The 21,415-nt window shown below is 29.0% G+C and overlaps 2 protein-coding genes across 7 annotated transcripts in view; both read right to left on the bottom strand.

Moving 5' to 3' along the window:
* Positions 1-200: 200 nt before the first annotated feature.
* On the bottom strand, positions 201-3,711 carry LOC112692536 (ATP synthase subunit beta, mitochondrial). The gene is made up of 8 exons (XM_025567232.1): positions 3,471-3,711; positions 2,209-2,382; positions 1,999-2,133; positions 1,755-1,916; positions 1,480-1,664; positions 1,143-1,424; positions 690-1,082; positions 201-609 (listed from the first exon to the last, which is right to left on the bottom strand). The coding sequence occupies exons 1-8, from the start codon at positions 3,586-3,588 to the stop codon at positions 493-495; spliced, it is 1,566 nt and encodes a 521-aa protein (XP_025423017.1). The 5' UTR covers positions 3,589-3,711; the 3' UTR covers positions 201-492.
* Positions 3,712-8,416: 4,705 nt separating this feature from the next.
* The window catches only part of LOC112692489 (probable cation-transporting ATPase 13A3), a 42,806-nt gene continuing 29,807 nt past the window's right edge, over positions 8,417-21,415 (bottom strand). For 3 of the 6 annotated variants that reach the window (XM_025567158.1, XM_025567155.1, XM_025567156.1), the window contains exons 2-17: positions 19,023-19,168; positions 18,839-18,945; positions 13,255-13,422; positions 13,128-13,198; positions 12,904-13,025; positions 12,665-12,821; positions 12,374-12,578; positions 11,680-11,896; positions 11,278-11,579; positions 11,012-11,212; positions 10,757-10,948; positions 10,424-10,688; positions 10,110-10,352; positions 9,893-10,038; positions 9,586-9,823; positions 8,417-9,508 (exon numbers count right to left, since the gene is read on the bottom strand). In XM_025567158.1, coding sequence (XP_025422943.1) covers positions 8,484-9,508; positions 9,586-9,823; positions 9,893-10,038; positions 10,110-10,352; positions 10,424-10,688; positions 10,757-10,948; positions 11,012-11,212; positions 11,278-11,579; positions 11,680-11,896; positions 12,374-12,578; positions 12,665-12,821; positions 12,904-13,025; positions 13,128-13,198; positions 13,255-13,422; positions 18,839-18,945; positions 19,023-19,050 — 3,687 coding nt within the window. In that variant the 5' untranslated portion in view covers positions 19,051-19,168 and the 3' untranslated portion in view covers positions 8,417-8,483. Of the gene's footprint in view, positions 9,509-9,585; positions 9,824-9,892; positions 10,039-10,109; positions 10,353-10,423; positions 10,689-10,756; positions 10,949-11,011; positions 11,213-11,277; positions 11,580-11,679; positions 11,897-12,373; positions 12,579-12,664; positions 12,822-12,903; positions 13,026-13,127; positions 13,199-13,254; positions 13,423-18,838; positions 18,946-19,022; positions 19,169-19,580; positions 19,605-20,544; positions 20,648-21,415 lie in introns of those variants that run through there. The other 3 variants (XM_025567157.1, XM_025567159.1, XM_025567160.1) reach the window with 3 other exon arrangements.

Here is a 21,415-nt window from a genome sequence, read left to right as displayed (position 1 = left end):
ATATTCTACGTTGAACACAGGAAAATAAAACTTAATACTAAATATTTCTAGGGTCTCCACGAAAAAATACTGCTCAAAGTCTCCATGACTGAAAAAATTTGGAAATTACTGATCTAGGTAATAAGTTGATTCCTGAAGTAAATTTTTAATAGTATCATTTTATTACAAATAAGGCGAGTGGTATAAATAACAATACATTATACACATAAACTGTAAAATTTATATTGGTATCGATACAGAAAAATGATCTAAATGACATGAACTCGGAACATTTTAAAAATACCAGCAAATTTATAATTGTGAAATAACATGTTTACATGTCATAAAAGTTGTACTAAGTCTTTCATTTTTTGATGTTTGCCAGTTAACAAATAGTATTTACAAAACTCTACTTTATTTATTCGCTGAAACACGAATGATTATACTTTTAATGAATACAAAATGTTACGAGAACATCTTCTGTACGAATGGATTTAGTATCATTTATATAAATTATGTATTTTTGGCCAAAGTTTCAGCCTTTGCAACTACTTCTTCAATTGGTCCGACCATGTAGAATGCAACTTCAGGTAAATGATCGTATTCGCCAGCTAAGATTTTAGAAAAACCCTAAAAATTAAATATAAATTTAATACTCTAATAAATATCATACCATTAAAAAAAAATATATATTTAATTAATATATTTACTTTGATAGTTTCTTCAAGAGGTACTAATTTTCCAGGATGTCCAGTGAAAACTTCAGCAACTTGGAAAGGTTGAGACAAGAACCTTTGGATTTTCCTAGCTCTAGCGACAGTCAATTTGTCTTCTTCTGAAAGTTCATCCATACCCAAAATAGCTATGATATCTTGGAGTGATTTGTAATCTTGTAAGATTTTCTGTACACCACGAGCAACATTGTAATGTTCATCACCAATGACATTTGGGTCCATAATACGGGAGGTGGAATCCAATGGATCTACAGCTGGGTAAATACCCAACTCAGCAATAGCACGGGACAATACAGTGGTGGCGTCCAAATGGGCAAAAGTTGTAGCTGGAGCTGGATCAGTCAAATCGTCAGCAGGTACGTAAATAGCCTAAAAAATTTAATAATTAATTACAATAAACATAATTTAGCTTTAGAAAACAAATTTTACCTGTACTGAGGTAATGGAACCTTTACTGGTTGTGGTAATTCTTTCTTGCATAGTACCCATGTCAGTGGCCAAAGTTGGTTGGTAACCTACAGCAGATGGAATACGACCCAACAAGGCAGATACTTCAGAACCAGCTTGTGTGAAACGGAAAATGTTGTCAATGAAAAGCAATACATCCTGTCCTTCTTGATCTCTGAAATATTCAGCAACAGTAAGTCCAGTGAGAGCTACACGAGCACGAGCACCAGGAGGTTCATTCATCTGACCGTATACCAACGCTACCTGTAATTGAAAATGATTTGAAAATTACACCACAATAATTTATCAATTAACATACCTTGGATGTCTTATCCTTGAGGGAAATTACACCAGACTCAATCATTTCATGATACAAGTCATTACCTTCACGAGTTCTTTCGCCTACACCAGCAAATACAGAGTAACCACCATGAGCCTTAGCAACATTGTTAATAAGTTCCATAATCAATACAGTTTTGCCTACTCCAGCACCTCCAAACAATCCTTTAAAAAACAAAAAAAAAAAATGATTATATAATTACTAATGATTCTCAAAAAAAAAAAAAACATTTAAGATAATACTATTATTATTACCAATTTTTCCTCCTTTTACATAAGGGGCCAATAAATCAACAACTTTGATACCAGTAACCAAAATTTCTTGTTCAACACTCATTTCAACAAAAGGAGGTGCTTCAGCATGAATGGGAGCGGTCTTATCAGTTGGAATGGGACCTCTCTCATCAATTGGTTCACCTTATCGTATAAATTATTAGTTAATTAAAAAAATCCAATGAATTGATTAATTTACAAAATTGAATAAAAAATAAAAATTTACCAATGACATTGATAATGCGGCCTAAAGTTTCAGCACCGACTGGAATTCTGATGGGAGATCCACAGTCAAGTACTCCCTGTCCTCGCACAAGACCTTCAGTACCATCCATAGCAATAGTTCTAACAGTGTTTTCACCTAAGTTAGAAAAAAACATCCAAATACATAAATATATGAATTTAATGAATTATGATAAATATGAAATATAATTACCTAAATGTTGGGCAACTTCAAGTACAAGACGAGGAGTCCTGTTTTGTACTTCAAGAGCATTAAGGATTGGAGGTAATTCTTCATCAAATTGTACATCAACAACGGCCCCAATAACAGCAACAATGCGGCCTTGAGATGTACCAGCCATTGGCTTGGCAGCAGCTTTGTTATTTGCTAAATGAAATAAAATACAATTTAAGTTAAATCATATGTTCGAAATAAGAATTTTTAAGACTTTAATAGAACCAATACTCGAAAAAAAAAACTAAGATAAAATGTTTCAAATCATTTCAGATACCATAAGGCAAAACAATAAAAAAATTAAAAAAATAAAAAACTAATGAATTGATAGCAAATTGTAATCAAAGCATAATCTTAATTAACTAACAACAAAAAAGTAAGAGATACGAACCATAAATGATGTACAAAAAGTTCAAATTACTGCAAATCTTGAATAAGATTCAATCATAAAAAATGCATATACAACTAATAGATTAATACTTATATTAAATATAAATAACAAATTGTATTATGCATCATATAGCTCATCAGTATCTTGTAATGTGATATTGGGTCAAATATATGGATAATATATATGGGTCATATATTGTTTTTATTTATTTTCTAAATAATATGTCTTATAGAAATAATATATAATAAGGAGATTTTTAATATAGTTAATAATTTAAAAATACTTAATTATAAAAAAGTTCACGTACCTTATATAAAAATTTCATAATTTTTTGAACCAAGAAAAATAGAAAACACCAGTAAACGAATAAGTTTAAGTTTAGATCATAATCTGCGATATGCAATTCATAATCTTCAATAGAAATGAGTTCGATAATAATCGGCTCTTTTGAAGGATTAAAGGAAAACCATCCAAGGTCAGAAAAAGGTCATTGGAGTTTTTCGAAATCATATTCTCGCAAATTTACGAAAAAAACGCGCTACGGTCTAAAAAACTGAAATGTTATTCGATCAGAAAATAAAACTGCTTTGACCGATTTAACCATAAAGCCGACAATGCAGCATTAGGCGGCGGCGGCAGTAGGGGTCATTGCGGCGAATAACACGCCGGGAAATCTATTGAAAATCGGTCGAGGAAAACGGTTAAAACCATATGCCTATTGAAGACTTTGACGAAGAAATAACAAGTCGAAAAGCCACACCCGATATGAGTATGCTGGGCGGCCACAAAATGGCGAGATAAGAGAAAACGCGAAGACATACTATGTTAAAATACCGTCATTAATACTCACAATTCGACGAGGTGGCGACCATAGCCTTTGGCAGTTCATTTTGCACGATTTTCGGCGTCAGGTTGGTCTTGCCGGCTTTCAGGGCTCCAAGGGCTGCCCTGGATAAAGCGTTCAACATGTTTAGATTGGAAGGCGGAACGGGTGTTTTAAGAATACAAGTTTAACGACGAGCCACAGCAAAATGTGTCGACAAGACGGTGCTCTGCTGTACGGAGACGACCGGACAAAATGGACGACCGATACGCCTATGCCTCCGCACGTTCCAAGCTCCAGTGCTGCCTCCATTCATGGCGATCAGCTGCGCACCATCAAACATGTGTTTTCCCGCTGTCCGCACACCAGTGGTAACACTGTCATGATGGTAGGCATTTGGTCGTTCTGAGCGGGAAATAATCCTGCCTGCGCGATTGAGCCGCACGGTGGACGTGTTCCTTGACGTTACCGTACCCACAGGTTCCAGTCTGCTCTTAGGTCAGGTTAGTTATATTTCAAACTATAGACTACCGAAATAAAATAATTACCATAACAGATTTATTCAATAATCTTCTCATATCATCAGATCCGTTAATATTGTACTGAAGAAAACCTCATAATCATAAGCCAAAAACACTTTTATCAGATGCAAAATTACTTTTGGCACGCAATTTTAAAAATTATGAAAGTCAAAATAATGAACAAGTTCACAATATAACGGTAACACTGAAAATAGTAGCAATAGTGAGTAGTGAAAGTTAAAATAAAAAATTGTTTCATGTCAACTTAGTTTTGTACATATTAAGTGAAAAGGTATTTAAATAGCATTAAAAATAACTTTTTGATAATTTTAAGTTGTTAAATATTTAAGTCTCATTATTTTATATTCTGGCCCACTGTGTAATGGTTCAAAATAACCAACAATTTATATTATAAACATTACTTGAAAATATTTAATAACTATAAATTGTTTTGTATTATAATGATTTTAATTTTTCAGTTTATAAAAAAAAAAAAATAGGTTTTGAATACCAATCATGTATAAAAATTGTACTGAAATTTATTTCGACTCCCCCACCAAATAAAGTCCTGGTTACGTGCCTAAGAACGGCTATCAAGTTTTTAAACCGTTCAGTTCACTAATTTGTTTAAGAACTTTATGTATTTTAAACGCTAAATTAAATTATAGAAATTGTTAGAAAAATAATAAGTAAATTATTAGAAAATTTTACCAGAAAAATATCAAGAATGTTTGTTTTTTTTTTAATATTTCACTAAAAAATATAAGCTTGTAAGTTCTTGAATTATGTAACTAATGAACCATTATACAGTTATACCATTGGTTAAATATAAATATATATTCCAAGTGATAGTAAAATACGTAAAACACCGATAGATCCCTTTACAGTTTTAACCAATTGGAAGGATTTTTTTCGAAACTATTATATATTATGTCTGCTGAAGGATATTTATATAACTATATGTGATAGTGTAAATTATTTTCCGTACATATAAACATTAAAACTGTTTTTCATACCTAATATAAAAAGTTCTCGAGTTTATTGTTATTCTTTTTCTTTTAAAACCAGGATAATTCCGTAAAATGTATACAAAAAATGCATTTTAGACGGCGCTTGTGTAGGCAATACAGGGGCATGTTATTAAAAATGAACATTATGCTGTTTCAATAATATTCTTATTGACGCACAATATACAATGATTATGTGTACAAATAATCGTGCTGGAAAGAAATATCAAAATCTATAGACACACCTGGTAATATTAACTAATTATTATTGAAACTTATAAAAATATATTGTTGAAACGGAAATGATGTTGAAGCAAAAATGTGAGTATAGTAATAGTACAGTATGTCTGCATCGAAATGGTACGAAACTGTGTCTGTCAATAGTTGTCTGACTAGTGTGAATTAACCATGTCTGATAAATAATAATTAATAAGTAGTAATTTATATTGTTATTGCTGATTAATGTTTAATTTATATTTGAATAAATCTGTAGATACTTAATAATCTTGTTGTAAACTAAAACTTATGAATGTAGTATCTAAATAATTAGTTTCTTTTTAAATTGTAATATGTTTACCTATTACAATAAAACTGATTTACCGTCATATCTGTTGTATTTAAAATCATATATATTATTTTTCATTACCAAATTTTATTTAAATAAAAATAAAAAATATTTTTACATTTACTTTTGAGTTTATTTATTTTTATTTATTAATTATAATCATAAGCGTGCACACGGGAGTGGCAGGGGACTAATACATGTCATATTAGGTAGGCTGTAGACTGATGGACGACGAAGTACGGTGCGTATCCCCGTTTTCTGAAAAGACAGGTCCAACTTTCGGCGTACCATTTTAAAAAATAATTTCTTGATCAGCTTCAACATTTATTGTTCTACAATCGAGTTCTGCATGACAATTACATCATATACCTTGTGCTTAAAGAGAGTATATTCTCTAATTAAACGAACTCCATCTAAAAATATGGAATAGCATTACTTGGCTTGGTTGAACAACGATTAAACTCTAGATGTTGTTTCATTATTTCCAAAAAATATTTTAACGGGGCTGACAGTATTATCTGCACAAACTTTAACGAGACGGACAAATTTCTAATTTAAAGAAATAACATCTCCAAGAGAAACGATAATATTGAGAGTAGATTCTGGAATATCATAAGCAATAATTTTGAGGCAACATCTTATGCGTTCAAAGGTTTCCTGGAGTACTTGACTAACAACCGATTATTACTATTATTATTTATGATTATTATTTTTGTGGTTGTACAGTAGAAACAGAAGACTCAAGGCAAGCAATTTTAACTTCTAAAACATATATTTTATTGTGAAGCTTGGCATTTTCATCCTTAATATCGGTCAATTAAACACAGAGGTTAGTCAATCCGATTTTAAGATTCTCATATTGAATCAGTTTATGATAGGAAATTATTGGTAGCCAAAATATCAGCCTCATAGGAATTGAGTGTGATCAACATTTATTACAAATGGACGAAGATACAATGCAACTAGATAATATTTTGATGCAGGGTCTATTCTAAGAATTTTTGTCAACAACGCATTAAATTCCCTCAACCCCTCTATCAAAAGTCACATTTATAACTTTACTCTTAACTAAGTACACTAAATATAATGATTTATATGAATAAACACTACGCTAGATTTTAGGTGCACTTTCAAACTAATACTGTACTTCAAATATGAATCCATTATACCAGTACAATAAATAAAAAGCCGACGATTTGTAAAATAATTATTGGTGGAATTACTGGAACTGAATCAAAACAAATCAAGGCTCGCATACCTATTATAATGTTACATTCATAGCACATATAAATAGTATATTATATACAATATACATAATACTAAATTAAACAAGTACAATTAAGGAAACAATTAAGGAACTACGTCTATGTTCGGCGTAGACAAGTACTGATAAGGTAATCGACTTCCGAAAAATAATCTTTAAATAATACATATAACTGGTAAAATAATACAACATGTAATATTAAAAATTTGAAAATCACTTCACTAAAATACGCGTAATTCCCACAAAAATTATGATATCAGTGGTTTTTCAAAAATATAATTTTCAAACCATTTTACCCAGGCCCGTAGCCATGGGTTACAGGTATAGTAACACCCCCCCCCCTTAACCTCATTAACATTATACTGAAGTCTAATAAAGGTAAAAATTGATCATAAACCATGATGCATATGTTTTGATGGCAGGTTTAATGGATGTGTTTAGGTGGCATATTGAAATTTAAGTAATTCAATTTATTAATTATTTAAAATTGGATTATTAAAAAAAAATATATTTATGATTATCAAATATTATTAATGTATATTTTAATTCTTATATTTTTGTAAAGCATATTTTCTTTCTTATTTGGTGTTTTTTTTGAAGCATTGCATATTTTTCAGAACTTAAAGTGCCTTATTATAAAAAATCACATAGGTCATAAATATTGTTAATTGAGTTAAAAATGCTTTAAAAATAAATAAATAAATCATATGTTTCCATTTTTAATTAGATAAAATATAGTTGTATGATAACATTTAATATTATTCAACATTTTTATAAATTTTCTTACATTTTAGATTTTTTTTTGTTTAAAAACTTCTCAGATTTTGGATAATATACACAATAAATACGATAATACCACTGATAATATAATAATATTATAAGATCAATGATAATATTCATATAACAGAACCAGAATTTTAATATCCCAGAGAATCATTAAAACCACATTAATAATAAAAATTACTAAGGCGTTAAAAAATGAATTAAAAAATTATTATAATGTTTGTATGGTACTATTGAAGGTAAAAATTATTATAATTTTTTTGTAAAATAATTTATTTTCATATCTATATTACTTTATTACACCTTTTAGGTAACATTTCAAGTATGGCTCAAATTTAAATATTATTTATTTAAATTTATTTATAATGATATTATTGGAATCAGGAAATTTATAATATATCTCCTGCTAACAATGCTATAGTTCGGAAATAATTTAAAATCATTGGATCTATAGATTGAATCTATTTTATATAATATAGATGCTTAAAAATATAATATTTTTTGGTAACAAAAATTATTCACAACTAATGAAATTAAATATAATATTAAACTTATTTTGTAATTTAAGAATATGGGACATCTATACAGTTTCATAAATCATACTGAACCTATTCAATATAAAATTATGTACAATAAAAACATAACTAATAACATAGGTAGGTACATACATTTTTAATTATTTATATAATATGTAAAATTAATTAAAACTACTCATAATTTACAACTGTTAACATTTTTTGTCTTGCTAATATGATCCTTTTATAAACATTTACGAGGAAATTAAAAAGTATTAATAAGTAAATATGAATCCTTTTTAAAACGATTTTTCAATAATATGTAAACAGCATTGATTTCTTTCAAAATATAAAAACAAAATTATTTTTACCATATCAATAACATTTATAATCGTGTTATCATTGTCTTAACACGTTCTTGGCGTTCAAAATGTTCCGTATCGATTTCAGTCTTACGCATACACTCTAAAGAAGATGAAGTAATCATTGGTTGATGTTTACAAATTGGGGGCCATCCAGGTGAAGAGTCTAGTTCAGCCTTTACTGAATGATATATATGTTCATTAGTGGAATCAAAAGACCCCAATTTTAATTTTTTCGTCAACAAATAATCAACAACAAAATATTCTATAGCCAGACATAAAATACAATCAAATATAGCTAATGCAACTACGATAATCGGGAACTCGATCATCGGAGGAAATTCTAATTGGAGTAATTCTTTCGTCCATTCTGCAGGGAACAAAGTTATGTACAAACAGGTAGCAGTCATAGTTAGTAAACTACAGAAAAAAATTGTATTTTTGTAAATAGGTCCTCGGTATGGTTTACCATATGAAAATATAAAAGCTAATATAATGTATTGAAATTGCGATACGGAATACACAGCATAATTTTCATAGCATTTATACTCTCTCGGGTGAGTATAATGAAATGGTTTAAACCAAGAAAATTGATGTACTAGATAGAAGGATAAAATCTGTGTTGATATCATTACAAACAGATTCGTAACCATCGAAAACAAAGGAATAAACGATAATAACCTCGTAAGAGGAGGCTTTTTAAATAATGATCCCTGAAAAGCTTCATTTCGTCCAAAAAAGAACATAAAATTTACCACTAAACCAATGTCAATAAACAGAAACTCGAAATCTGTTAAGTTACTGTCAATGTTGTATAAAATAAATGTTGAAGTGAACTCCAACAAACTATAGAGGACCATAAATTTAAAAATCCCAAATGACGTAACTAGAGCTGCTCTGCCTTCACGGATGATACGTGGCATACAAGAAATATCTGCTACGTGAGAAGTGAATGGCGAAGCTACAGACGATTCCGCTTCTGACAATGAAACGCCGACATGAGCCGCTCTTAACGCCCCGCAATCGTTTGCACCATCACCACACATGGCTGAAAATGCAATTTATTTGAATTGCAAAATTAAAGTAATACAAACAAAATAAATAAAGGTTATATTGTTATCTTACCAACATGGTAGCCAATATGTTGGAGTTCTTGTATTAACTGTTGTTTTTGTTCGGATGTCATTCTTGCAAATATAGCTCCTTTTACAAGTATCCTAGGAAGAAGATCTGGGAATTTATCTCTAATGATTGCCCATGTTCGGCCAGTCATTGCAAAACTATAATCTCCATTGACTCTGGCCTCTAATTCTAAATCGTTTTTATTGTAATCATAGCTTTCTATTATAGCTGTAGTAACTCTCTGTACAAACATATAATGTTACATTTTACTATGAAATAAATTATTTTAAACCGGCCATTAACTTTTTACCATTGGTGATGTAATTCCACTAGCTGTATAGTATATTTTTGGATGATGTTCTTGACTCTCATCAGCTGTAACATCAACCACTGTTTTCGAGGGCAAAACTATTCCACATTCTTTAGCTACACTGACAGCCGTTAAAATGTTATCACCTTAGATTTATAAATTCAAATAATTCATTTAGACATTTATTTCTAAATTTTAAATTAATAATTTACTCTACCAGTAACCATGATAATTTTCATATCTGCTCCTTGAAGTTCTTTTATAACAGGTGTAGTCTGATCTTTTAAACGATTTTCTAAAATAACTAATCCAGCAAAGTTTAAATCACACTCCACCTCTTCTCGTCTTAATTTTGGAATTTGAACAAAATTACAATCTTTAAGTACTTTATAAGCAAGAGCAATAACTCTATATCCTTCTTCGGTGTAACCACGCAATACATTATTAGTTTTACTTGGTACTGTGAAAAAAATAAAAAATTTTTATTAATTTATTTTTCAATGAATTTTATTAAATTTTGTATGCTCCCACCGGTGTTTGGAATACATAATGATTGTATCATTTCTGGTGATCCTTTGGTATACACAATAAAACGTGGATCACCGATTGTTTTTGTAATCATGCTCATTCTTTGAAGTGATGAAGAAAAATGAAATTGATGAATAAGACCAATTTCTATTTGTTTTTCGTCATCTGTGGTAGTCAAGTTTCGTACAATCGATGGTATTAAAACATCAAACTTTGAAGCATCGGATATTTCTAATTCTTCAAGGCCCCAAGCCGTGGACTCAAACATCTGTAATATATCCAATAATTAACTTAACACATATACGACTTAAGATATATATATTAAAATCTACCTACTTTTATGTCAAGGGGATCTCCAGAAACCGTTGAATTTAGTAATGTCAACGAATGACACGCTACCATACCCAATTTCAACGCATGATCATTGGGCAACGTTGTTACATCTCTAACGGGCAATCCAAGCTCGTGATTATTTTCAACTGGTACAACCCCCCACATATCTAAGCCATCTTCTGTCAAAGTTCCTGTCTACGTTTAAAAAATACTGTATTTATAATAACAATCAGTGTTTTTATAGAAAATGAACCTTACTTTGTCAAAACATATGCAATCTATTGAGCCACAAACATTAATAACTCTTGAGTTCATACAGGATAGTTGATGACTTTGAAGCCTACGCAATGCGTATAATCTACCAACAGTCATGGCAGCTGGAAGTGCTGGCGGAATTACAATTGTGAACAGATCTAAGGACTTGACTAAAATATCAAATACGGTTAATCCTCTAGACGCCTAAACATAAAAGATAATAACTTAAGTATAAAAAACCATTAACGTGTGTTTGATTTTATAATTACTTTTGTCACTGCTGTATAAATTGAACCAGAAATTGCAACAATTGCTAAAATCCAAATAAAACGATATGTGTCTTTATCGAACCTGAAATCAGCGGGGGGTGGATATAATATTGATCTCACTAATGACCCTTTAGCGGTTAAATATCCCGTTCTTAAAACTACTCCGTGAACATGTCGATCAGAAAAATATCGTGCTTGAAGAATTTTAGTTCCAGAAAACAATGTATGATTAGCGTCTTCCTGTTCGTTGTATAAGAGATTTATATTAGGCAGTGCAGTCTTTAGCACAGGCACACTTTCACCTTCAATAAAAATTAAAAATAAATTGAATATTTAATATTGATTACTTTATCGAATTAGAAACGTGATTTTTTTTAAAAAAAATATAATTATTCCAATAACCTGTAAGCATGCTTTCATTAACAACACAATTTCCACACAGTAAAGCTATATCGCATGGTACTTCAAATCCATATCTTGGTATGACAATTATATCACCCGGTACCAAATCTAGTGTGGGTATATCTTCGTAGATGGCTTCAGAGTTTGGTCCTCCCATTTTTCGGCATACAGTCACTTTATCTAATGAACGCACTGTCTCTAATAAAGTCTTTTGATTCTAAAATAAACCCATGAACGTAAATTATAATTTTCATAATTAAATATTGAAAAATTTCAATAAAAATACAGATATATTTTCAGCTATAAATTATCGAACAAATAATATTTAAAATTAATTGTCATTAGCCTTCTAATATATTTTACATTATAATCAACTACAATAAAATTAACATTTAATTTGTAATATTATAGCACTTATTGATAAGGCTGATAAGAGTAATAATATTACAAAATTAATGGTTAATAAATAATATAAATAATGGATTAAACTATTATAAAATGTTGTATATTTATTTCTTTACATCAAGCGTTACTACTTTGAATTTATTAACACGTCCTATATTACAATGTAATATATAAATTATATTAATTATGTATAAACTGTGGACCCCCCCCCCCCCAAAAAAAATTGAAATACGCCACTGAGCCAACTATATAACTGTATTCTTTTAATAATTTTTAAATTAATGGTTACCAGACGAGTTTGTATAACTGACGACGTTATTCCAAAAACTGACATGATAACTATTGCTCCCAAATAATACACATAACCTTCAGCAAACCATACTACAAGAGAAAAAGCTTGGAAAATGTATAAAGGGTTAAGAACTTCAAGCCATATTAGAGTGAATATACTTTGAGTGGGTACATTGATTTTATTTTCTCCATATATACACTTTCTGCAATTACATAAATTTCAAAAGAAAAAAAAAAATTAACTGTAAACAATTCATCATTGGTAAATCATAAAAATTTAATATATTACCTAACAAATTGTTCTTGTACAGAATAACCTTTAAATGTATGAAGTTGCGCTGTAGTCATACCTCTATCTAAGCCAACGAGTTTTTGAAATTTCCTTTGATTATCGCACCAAACATAGCAAATTTTTTTTATTTCTATTGCTCTGATTTGACTTACATCTAATACAATACAATTTTTTATTAATATATATTTATATATTTAAATTTTATTATTTCATAAAATATATCCAAATGAAAAAACCTTGAAATGATCCATCATTCAAATTTATCCTTATAGATTTTACTTCTAATGATTTGCGAAGTTCTTCAATTGTAAAATCACTCATGTTCTTCATTTTTTCTGTTTTGGATAGTTCGTCACTACTAAAAAATATAATATTATATTAATGATTTTATTATAAATATTAAGTTAGACTATCTATTAATTGTTATCAAACAATTTGATTAACTTTTTAATTTACCTACCATATTTTTTTAATTGACACTTTTTTTATTGGTCTTACAAAATATGACTTATACATCCCTTGGTAACTGTCCTAAATAATGGCAAAATAATAATTTTTCGTATTTTTCTATAATATGGAAAACTTACAACAATGAGAACACGTTCTGCTTCGTTTAGGGGACATCTTTTGAACATAGCATACAAAACCCAATGAGGCCACCAATGAAATAATAAACGTACGAATCCTAACGTCAAAACGATTAGAATCCATGTTATTATCGTCATTAGTCCACTTCGTTTGTATCCATAAATTTCCTAGAATGTATACATATTTGAATATAGGTTAATTTTATAAATTACAATGTTATTTATAAAAACAGAATAAGAAAGGAGAAGAATCCTATGACACGATGGTTAAACAAAATTAGAAGTGATAAGAAGGCTACTGGTGTTTATACGTGAGAAGAATACACAGACAAAGGTAATTAACTAAGTATAACCGACTCTAAATAGTTGATAGGGAAACAAATAAGAATAATTATAAGAAAGTTATTCAATATTTAGTTTTTAACTATGGAAGGTGAGATGCAAATAATACAATTGTATAACATCCTTCTGATTCAAGCTAAACCATGTATACAATATTCTACATCAGTGATTCTCATCCTTTTCTCGCTCATGTCTCTTTTAGCCACTAGAATAAAATATCGCCTTACCCTAACATCAAAATAATAAATAATCTTAACTGTGTATTTTAGAATAATTCTTGAAATAACAAAAAAAAATAAAAATACTGCACACAGAAAAATAAAAGTACACTTACAATGTATTTGAGATGCAGGGTTCAATAAAAATTGACGGTTGAAAGTTTTAATTTGCAAATTAAAAAAAAAAAAAATAATAATAATAATAATAATAATGATTTATATGAAAACTGATGATATATTAGGTCCTGGTTGTTTTTACAAAGTTGAGGAAGTCCAGGGCTGATAGTGAAAAGACCGCGTTTCATATTGTCTTCTATAGTTGTAAAGCTATAACATTACATATCTAGCAACTTCAAAATAACTGACCACCGACACCGGATAAATCAATAAGATAATCGATAATGCACTGATTTTACAAATGAAAATACTGCACGTATTTATCGGACTTAAATAATATAAAAATACAAACTTAATGGTATGCTATGCTATGTACATGACAGTTGTGGCAATAATATAATTTTATTAAAATTAATTATATTCTTATTTTTATTATTTTCCCTTGGAGATTTTGTGTCACACATACACTGCGTCTATGTCACCCCGGTCGAGAACCACTGTTCTACATAATACATTTATTATAGTATATAGAAGTAGCATTTTCTTAAAAATGACTTCTGTTACGTCCTTTAAAGCAAAATAAAAATATATGATCATAATATTTCAAGTATATATTATACGATTGGCTACCGAAATTTCCATTTTGTATGTAAATTCCTTTTTATAACTATCCGTTCCATCATTCCATCAACATTTTGGAACATTAAATATGCCATTTTTTAACGTTTAGTCGTTTATTTATTAATAAATTGTTAATACAGTGGGAAACATACGGATGGACCTGTTATAGAATAAAATTAAAATACTATAGTACCTTAATGTTGATTGCTAAGACATTTTACATTTTTAACAAATTTCTGTATGAAGCTAATAGCTTTCTATTGATGAATCATTCGCTATAAAAAAGGTCCATTCATTCAAGTATTATGATTAATGCACATAAACGTCAATAAGGAATGAGTTCAAAATAATCTAAATTATATATTAATTTTAACATTGCATATAAAAATAACAAATATAGCCAAAAACTTATATATAGATCGATGAATATTTATAACTAGAATGTAGTTTAAATATATAACATTTATACTTTAATTAACTATTTATTATATGATTAATACATTTTCTTATAAATAAAAATAAGAAAATATTTTATTTTTTTTATTATTATCTATAAAGGTTAAAAAAAAACCTACGGGGTATTTTAAATAGTACCTCAGGTTTGGCGAACTCCAGGTCCCTGAGCCATAAACTGACCTTAATTGGTCGGTTTAGCGTGATTTATCAGGTTGAGCATTGGACTAACACCCCAGCCTCATAAAAAATATACTGTGTTGTGAATCTTACAACCAAGCCTCGGGACAGTTATAATGGAAAAACACATGGAAAACGGAACAAGGACAGAAAAGAATTAAGGATTGGAACATGGAATATACGAACTCTTTTTAAGCTAGACGCTCTGAAGACAGTAATCGATAAGATCAAAAGATATAAGTTGCCAATTGTAGCATTACAAGAAGTAAGATGGCCTAGGAGCGGTAACATTAGGTCAGGGAACCACACTATTTTCTATAGTGGCTCATAAGATGGAAAATACGAATACGGAGTAGGATTATTAATTGATAACTCAATGATAACAAATATGAAAGAGTTCACTGCTATAAATGATCGGTTGTGCTATATATGCATAAAAGGACAAATTTGGGACATCATATTAATGAATTGTTACGCCCCAACGGAGGATAAAAATAATGACATAAAAAGTGCTTACTATGAAGAACTAGAAAATATTTATGACACTTTACCTAGGAATACTGTAAAAATAATTATTGAAGATTTCAACGCAGAAATTGGTCGAGAACCTGTGTACAAACCAACTATTGGATGAGAAAGTTTACACGAAGTATCCAACGACAATGGAGTACGAATCATAAACTTTGCTACATCAAAGGATCTGATAATAAGCAGTACCTACGTACTTTCCAAGGAAGGATATACATAAACATACGTGGACATCACCAAATTCAAGAACTAAAAGCTAAATTGACCATGTCACATGATAAATAAAAAACACAAATTCTGCGTAAACAATGTATGAAGCTACAGAGGAGCAGATGGAGATACTGATCACTACCTGGTAGTTATGGATTTTCGTACAAAATTATCAGTGAACTAACTGGAGATTAAAACAGGATAATAAAATCACTAAAACAGTACGCCTCAATGTAGAAAAAGCAAAGGACCGAAAAGAACAACAAATGTATCAATCGAAAATAGCCAATAATTTTAGGGAAAATAAAGCTACAATGGATGACATAGAGGCAAACCGGACAAAGATAAAAGATACAGTGTCAGAAGCGTCAAAAACCCTAAAGGAGAACGATCGAAAATACCGAAACCATTTGTTTGACAAAACATGTCAAGAGGTTATCAAGAACCGTAAAGAATACAGAGTACAAATGCTGTAGGATGCTACACAATAAAACATACAAATATATAGAGAAGCAAGAAAAATAGCAAACAGCACAATAATAAGACGACGAAAAAAGATTAATAGAAAAAAGAGTGGTAGATAACATCGAAAAGTATAAAAATAATCCCAGACTTTTTTCAAACAAATAAAATCCATAAAGGAAGGTTATAAAGCGCAAAACTGCATCATAACTGATCATGACGGCAAATTAATAACGGAAACACAGTATGTTCTACATTTATTCCAGGAATATTTCAAACGAATACTAAATGACAAGTACATAGTAGAAACTAATGATAAATACCAACAAACAACATATAACACGGTAGATCCAGAGTTCAATGAACCTGATCAGAATGAAATTCAAGACATAATTAAATTAATTAAAAAAAAAGCAAATCACCAGGGGAGAACAACTTAAATTCAGAATTGCTCAAATTAGCAGGAGTACTTCTAGTAGCATAAATACAACAACTAATCGGAATTATATGGAATAATGAGAGCATTCCTAAAGACTGGAACTTGGCGATTATCTGCCTAATATTCAAGAAGGGTAATCCAGCAAAGGTAGAAAACTACCGATGTATCGCCTTATTAGACACATGCTACAAAGTGTTATCCTAGGCAATCCTAAGAAGGTTAAAAGTATACGCCACTGATATCATTGGTGAATATCAATGTGGCTTTAAGAAAGGGAAATCGACTACAGACCATATCTTCACCATACGTAAAATCATGGAGATGTATTATGAATATGATCAAAATTTATACATGCTTTTTATGAACTTTGAGCAGGCCTACGATAGTGTGAACAGGCAACAACTGTGGACAGCCCTGAGAAATTTTGGAACTCCTGAAAAATTAGTAAGGATGATTGAGATTTGTAACTTGAATATGTATATTGCAAAGTTCGTTATCTAAGAGAACTATCTGATCAGCTTAAGACGAAGACCTGGTTAAAACAAAGGGATGGTCTATCCCCTATTCTATATAACCTCGCATTAAAAAAAATTGTTAGATACCAAAAACAAAATAATATCTATCACAAAAAGTTTAATTAATTCTAGTAAAAAGATGGGTCTCAGTATAAATGAAGACAAAACCAAATACCTAATAATGCCCAGAAAAGTGGTAAACAAATCTAACTTAAAAGTGGGACCATTGTTTAGAGCAGGTGGATAATTTTAAGTACATGGGAGCTAATATCAATGAGACTAATAATATGCATAATGAGATACAAGTAAAGAAAAATGTGGCAAACCGAGCATACTTTGCCATCAACAACATTTTAAGCTCCAGAATGCTATCAAAAACCACAAAGAAAAAACTTTACACATGTTACTTATGCCCAATAGCAATGTATGTATATGAAACTTAGTCCACTATGCAAGGCAATGAAGAAAAACTACAAACATTTGAGAGGAAAGTTTTATGGAAGATATATGGATCCAAACGAAATTTAAACTGAGAATATGAAAGAAGGAAAAACGTGGACATATAAAAAATGTACAACAAACCAAATATTGGAAAAAATCTCAAGATAAAACGCCTGGAGTGGTCTGATCACGTTTGACGAGCTGACGGAATTGAAACCTTATTCGTAATGTTTTAACTAAGAAAATCAACAAAAAACGACCAAGAGGGAGATGCCGTCAATGATGGATAGATAGAATAGTTAAAAACATTAAAGAAATAGATGAGGGGATAACGATATAAATGGCAAAAGATTGTGAAAGATGGAAAGATTAGGTAGAAGCATGCAAAAGGCCTGTTGAGAACAAAATAAAAAAAAATAAAGGTTGAATAATTTAAAATTAGAGTCATATAAATAATAAAGCACCATGAATTATTTTATATTTATATATTACATTTATTGAAGATTAGGTATTAAAGTTCATTCTTATTTTAAATGAGATGTATCAAAAATGTTAAGCTGCGAAGACATTCAAATTATTGTCTTTTTCCATTTTTATAAAATTATTAATTTTGAAATCTGGTAATTTTTGAAATATTGAATTATTTTTTATTATTATTATTATTATTACTATTATTTTTATTATACTATTATTATTATTTTATAGAATTGTACATTGATATAATATATTTTATTATTTGAATATTATATATAATATTGTGTACATACCAATTAATTAATTAAATAATTGGACGAAATATGTAATAAGAAACCATAAAAACTAGATAACAAATAAAGAAAATCATAAAGATATCGGAACTAACCCTTTCATTTATTTTGCCCCCTCTACTTTCTTCTCCAGATAAAATCTTTAAGAATCCCACCGTAAAAAATAAAATAAAGTATAACTACTAATTATTATATTATACAGTGTCTTTCTTTCAATTTCTAAAATAAATATGCATAAATAGTTTTCAACTGTTAAGATTATGATTAAATAAATATTTCCTTTTGACTTACCATTTCATCATCTTCCTCTGCATTGAGTAAAGCATAGTCTCTAACTATTGGTTCTTTCTTCGAATTAGTATTGAATCCGTTATGTTTAAAAACTGCCCCTGTACCTGCTGAGTGTTAAAAATATGCCGTTATACATTTTTTCATTTCATTTACCTGATTATAGTTTCTAGTTAAATAGATTTACCAGTAGGGCAGTTTTCATTTGATGCCATAGTCAGGAAATTTTAAAATTCCTAACGATCGTAATAGTCTGCGATTGTTAACCGTCGAACGTACAGGCATTCACGAGCCGTTCAGAAACCGCCTGAATTTGGTCTACTTGTGAGACCGCTATAATATTTTAAAATATTTTATAAACAACTTTATTAACAATTGCATTATAGACTTCATAAGTGTAATAAAAAAAGTTCATCTATTTTGTACATAAAAAACAATTTTTGTTAAAGTTTTGATATTCGTACACAATCTACACATCACATAAATGTTATTTGGGTAAATATTTCTCATAAGTAATATAATTTTTTTTTTTCAAAAATGTAAAATAAACAGAAAATTATTTTTAAGAATAAGCTCTCAAATAATTAGTTACGATAATAATTAGTATTACGATATACTATTATTTTTAAACAAATTTTTTAATAAGCTACAAACACATTTATAAACATTTTTAAATAAAGTATAAACTTATTAAAAATTCCAAAATAACATATTTCATGAAGTTAATTTTTCAATAATTCGATACCTTCGTTTTCTCTTTACTTGTCTGAATCAAATTTACCTACCAATACTAATGAATATACGAGTAATACAAAGAAATATTATTGAACACTAAAACGAGTATTTTCTTTGTGCACAATATTTTATTTTATTGATTACTAAATATATACCTACTCGAGAAATCATTACTATGAATTTTTAACTTGACTAAGATTCCTAATCATTTTGTTCACGTGAAACACTTGTATCATAGATGCGCATTATATTCATATGTAAAATACCATACAAACTATACATATAATTATATTAAATAAAGATAACCCATTAGTTGACATAATATTTATTTTTATAATTAACATTATTTATTTTATTATTTCATGTAGATTTAAATAGTGTACTTAATTTTTCATAAAAATGTATAACTTATATTATGTAAGTACATAGTTATCTTAGTTGTCGATCTAGAATATTATAATTAACTTATTTAATCTAAATTATGGTAAACTGGTGAAATGTAAAAGCATATTTTTCAACAGCATTTTTAATTTATTTTTTAGTAGGTATAGTTGCAATTTAAAATTGAAAGTAAAGAATATTTTCGTTTATTTTTATTTTTACATTAATAATTCTCTAAATGATTTTATCAACTACCAATTATCAGTTCTTAACTAAAAATCTTAATATTCAATTGGCTCTGAACTAAAGTGTTTAATTTTTTTAAATGTTCTCTACGTTCACTGCATAAAACTATATTTAAGAGTTAATTCGAGAATGATTTAAATTTATTAGTTTACACTTAATAAAAGTAATATAGTAAAAAATATTGTCAATTTTATACAGTTCTTTTCATAGTATATTTAAACTATCACGTTTTGAAGTGATGGATTGAAAATGATTCTAAAACTAATATTTTAATTTAAAATAAATTAATCATAAGTATTTAATTAAGAAATAATGATAAAAACAAAATAACTGAAATATTTACTCACGCTTAAATTAGGAGTACAAAATATCCTAACTTTATGTTTGAATACTCTACTATAAACGACACTAGGCGGATACTGATCGCAACGTTCTGAGGGTCAGTAGTTTGATATCTTGGTTTGTGGTTCAGTTCAATAAAATTTGCATGCTATTGTACATCTATACTAGGCTTATGCGTACATGCTCAATGAGTAGTAATTAAAACTATTAACAGACTTCAGTGGTTTGTTTTCTCATTAAGTCAGTCGAATCAAGGGCAAACTTGAAAAGTTAATTTCTATTTACCTTAGAGTGTGGTTCTGTTTTACAAAAATTGCTCTGAATTTTAGAAAAAAGCTAAATGTTATTAATTTATAAAAAAAAAGTTATTACTGAAAATTACGATTTTTCTTAAATTAATCTAATAATGATGCTATATGCTTTTAAATACATAAATACTCATAATTATGCAATTCAACTTAAAATATTTTAAGTTATCTTTTTCAATTATAAAAAAAAGCAATCACACAGTATAGTTAATTAGGACATTAGTATGAATTATATTAAAAGTATATTTCAGAGACCAGAACCGGAACCGAAATAAATTGCTTCAGGGACCGGTCAACATTTAAAAATTTAGGCACCGGAACCATAATTAAAAAAACGGTTAATTTTGATTAGTAGTAATATCTTGTTAGTCGGTTCAAAAAAATAAAAGTATTGAATTAATGTTTTTACTTTCGTGTATCGTAAATTGTAATTTTTAATGCATGTATAATTTATTTTCGACTTTGGCCAACTAAGTCACTCACCGTACGTGTAATTAGGGAAATATTAATAATAATTAATAATTACATTGCAGGTAGAAATATTTAATAATATTATGAACATAGATAA

This window comes from Sipha flava, unplaced genomic scaffold (assembly GCF_003268045.1).
Source record: "Sipha flava isolate LNK unplaced genomic scaffold, YSA_version1 74_pilon_pilon, whole genome shotgun sequence".
NCBI classification, from domain to species: domain Eukaryota; kingdom Metazoa; phylum Arthropoda; class Insecta; order Hemiptera; family Aphididae; genus Sipha; species Sipha flava.
This window is presented reverse-complemented; position numbering and strand designations above follow the sequence as displayed.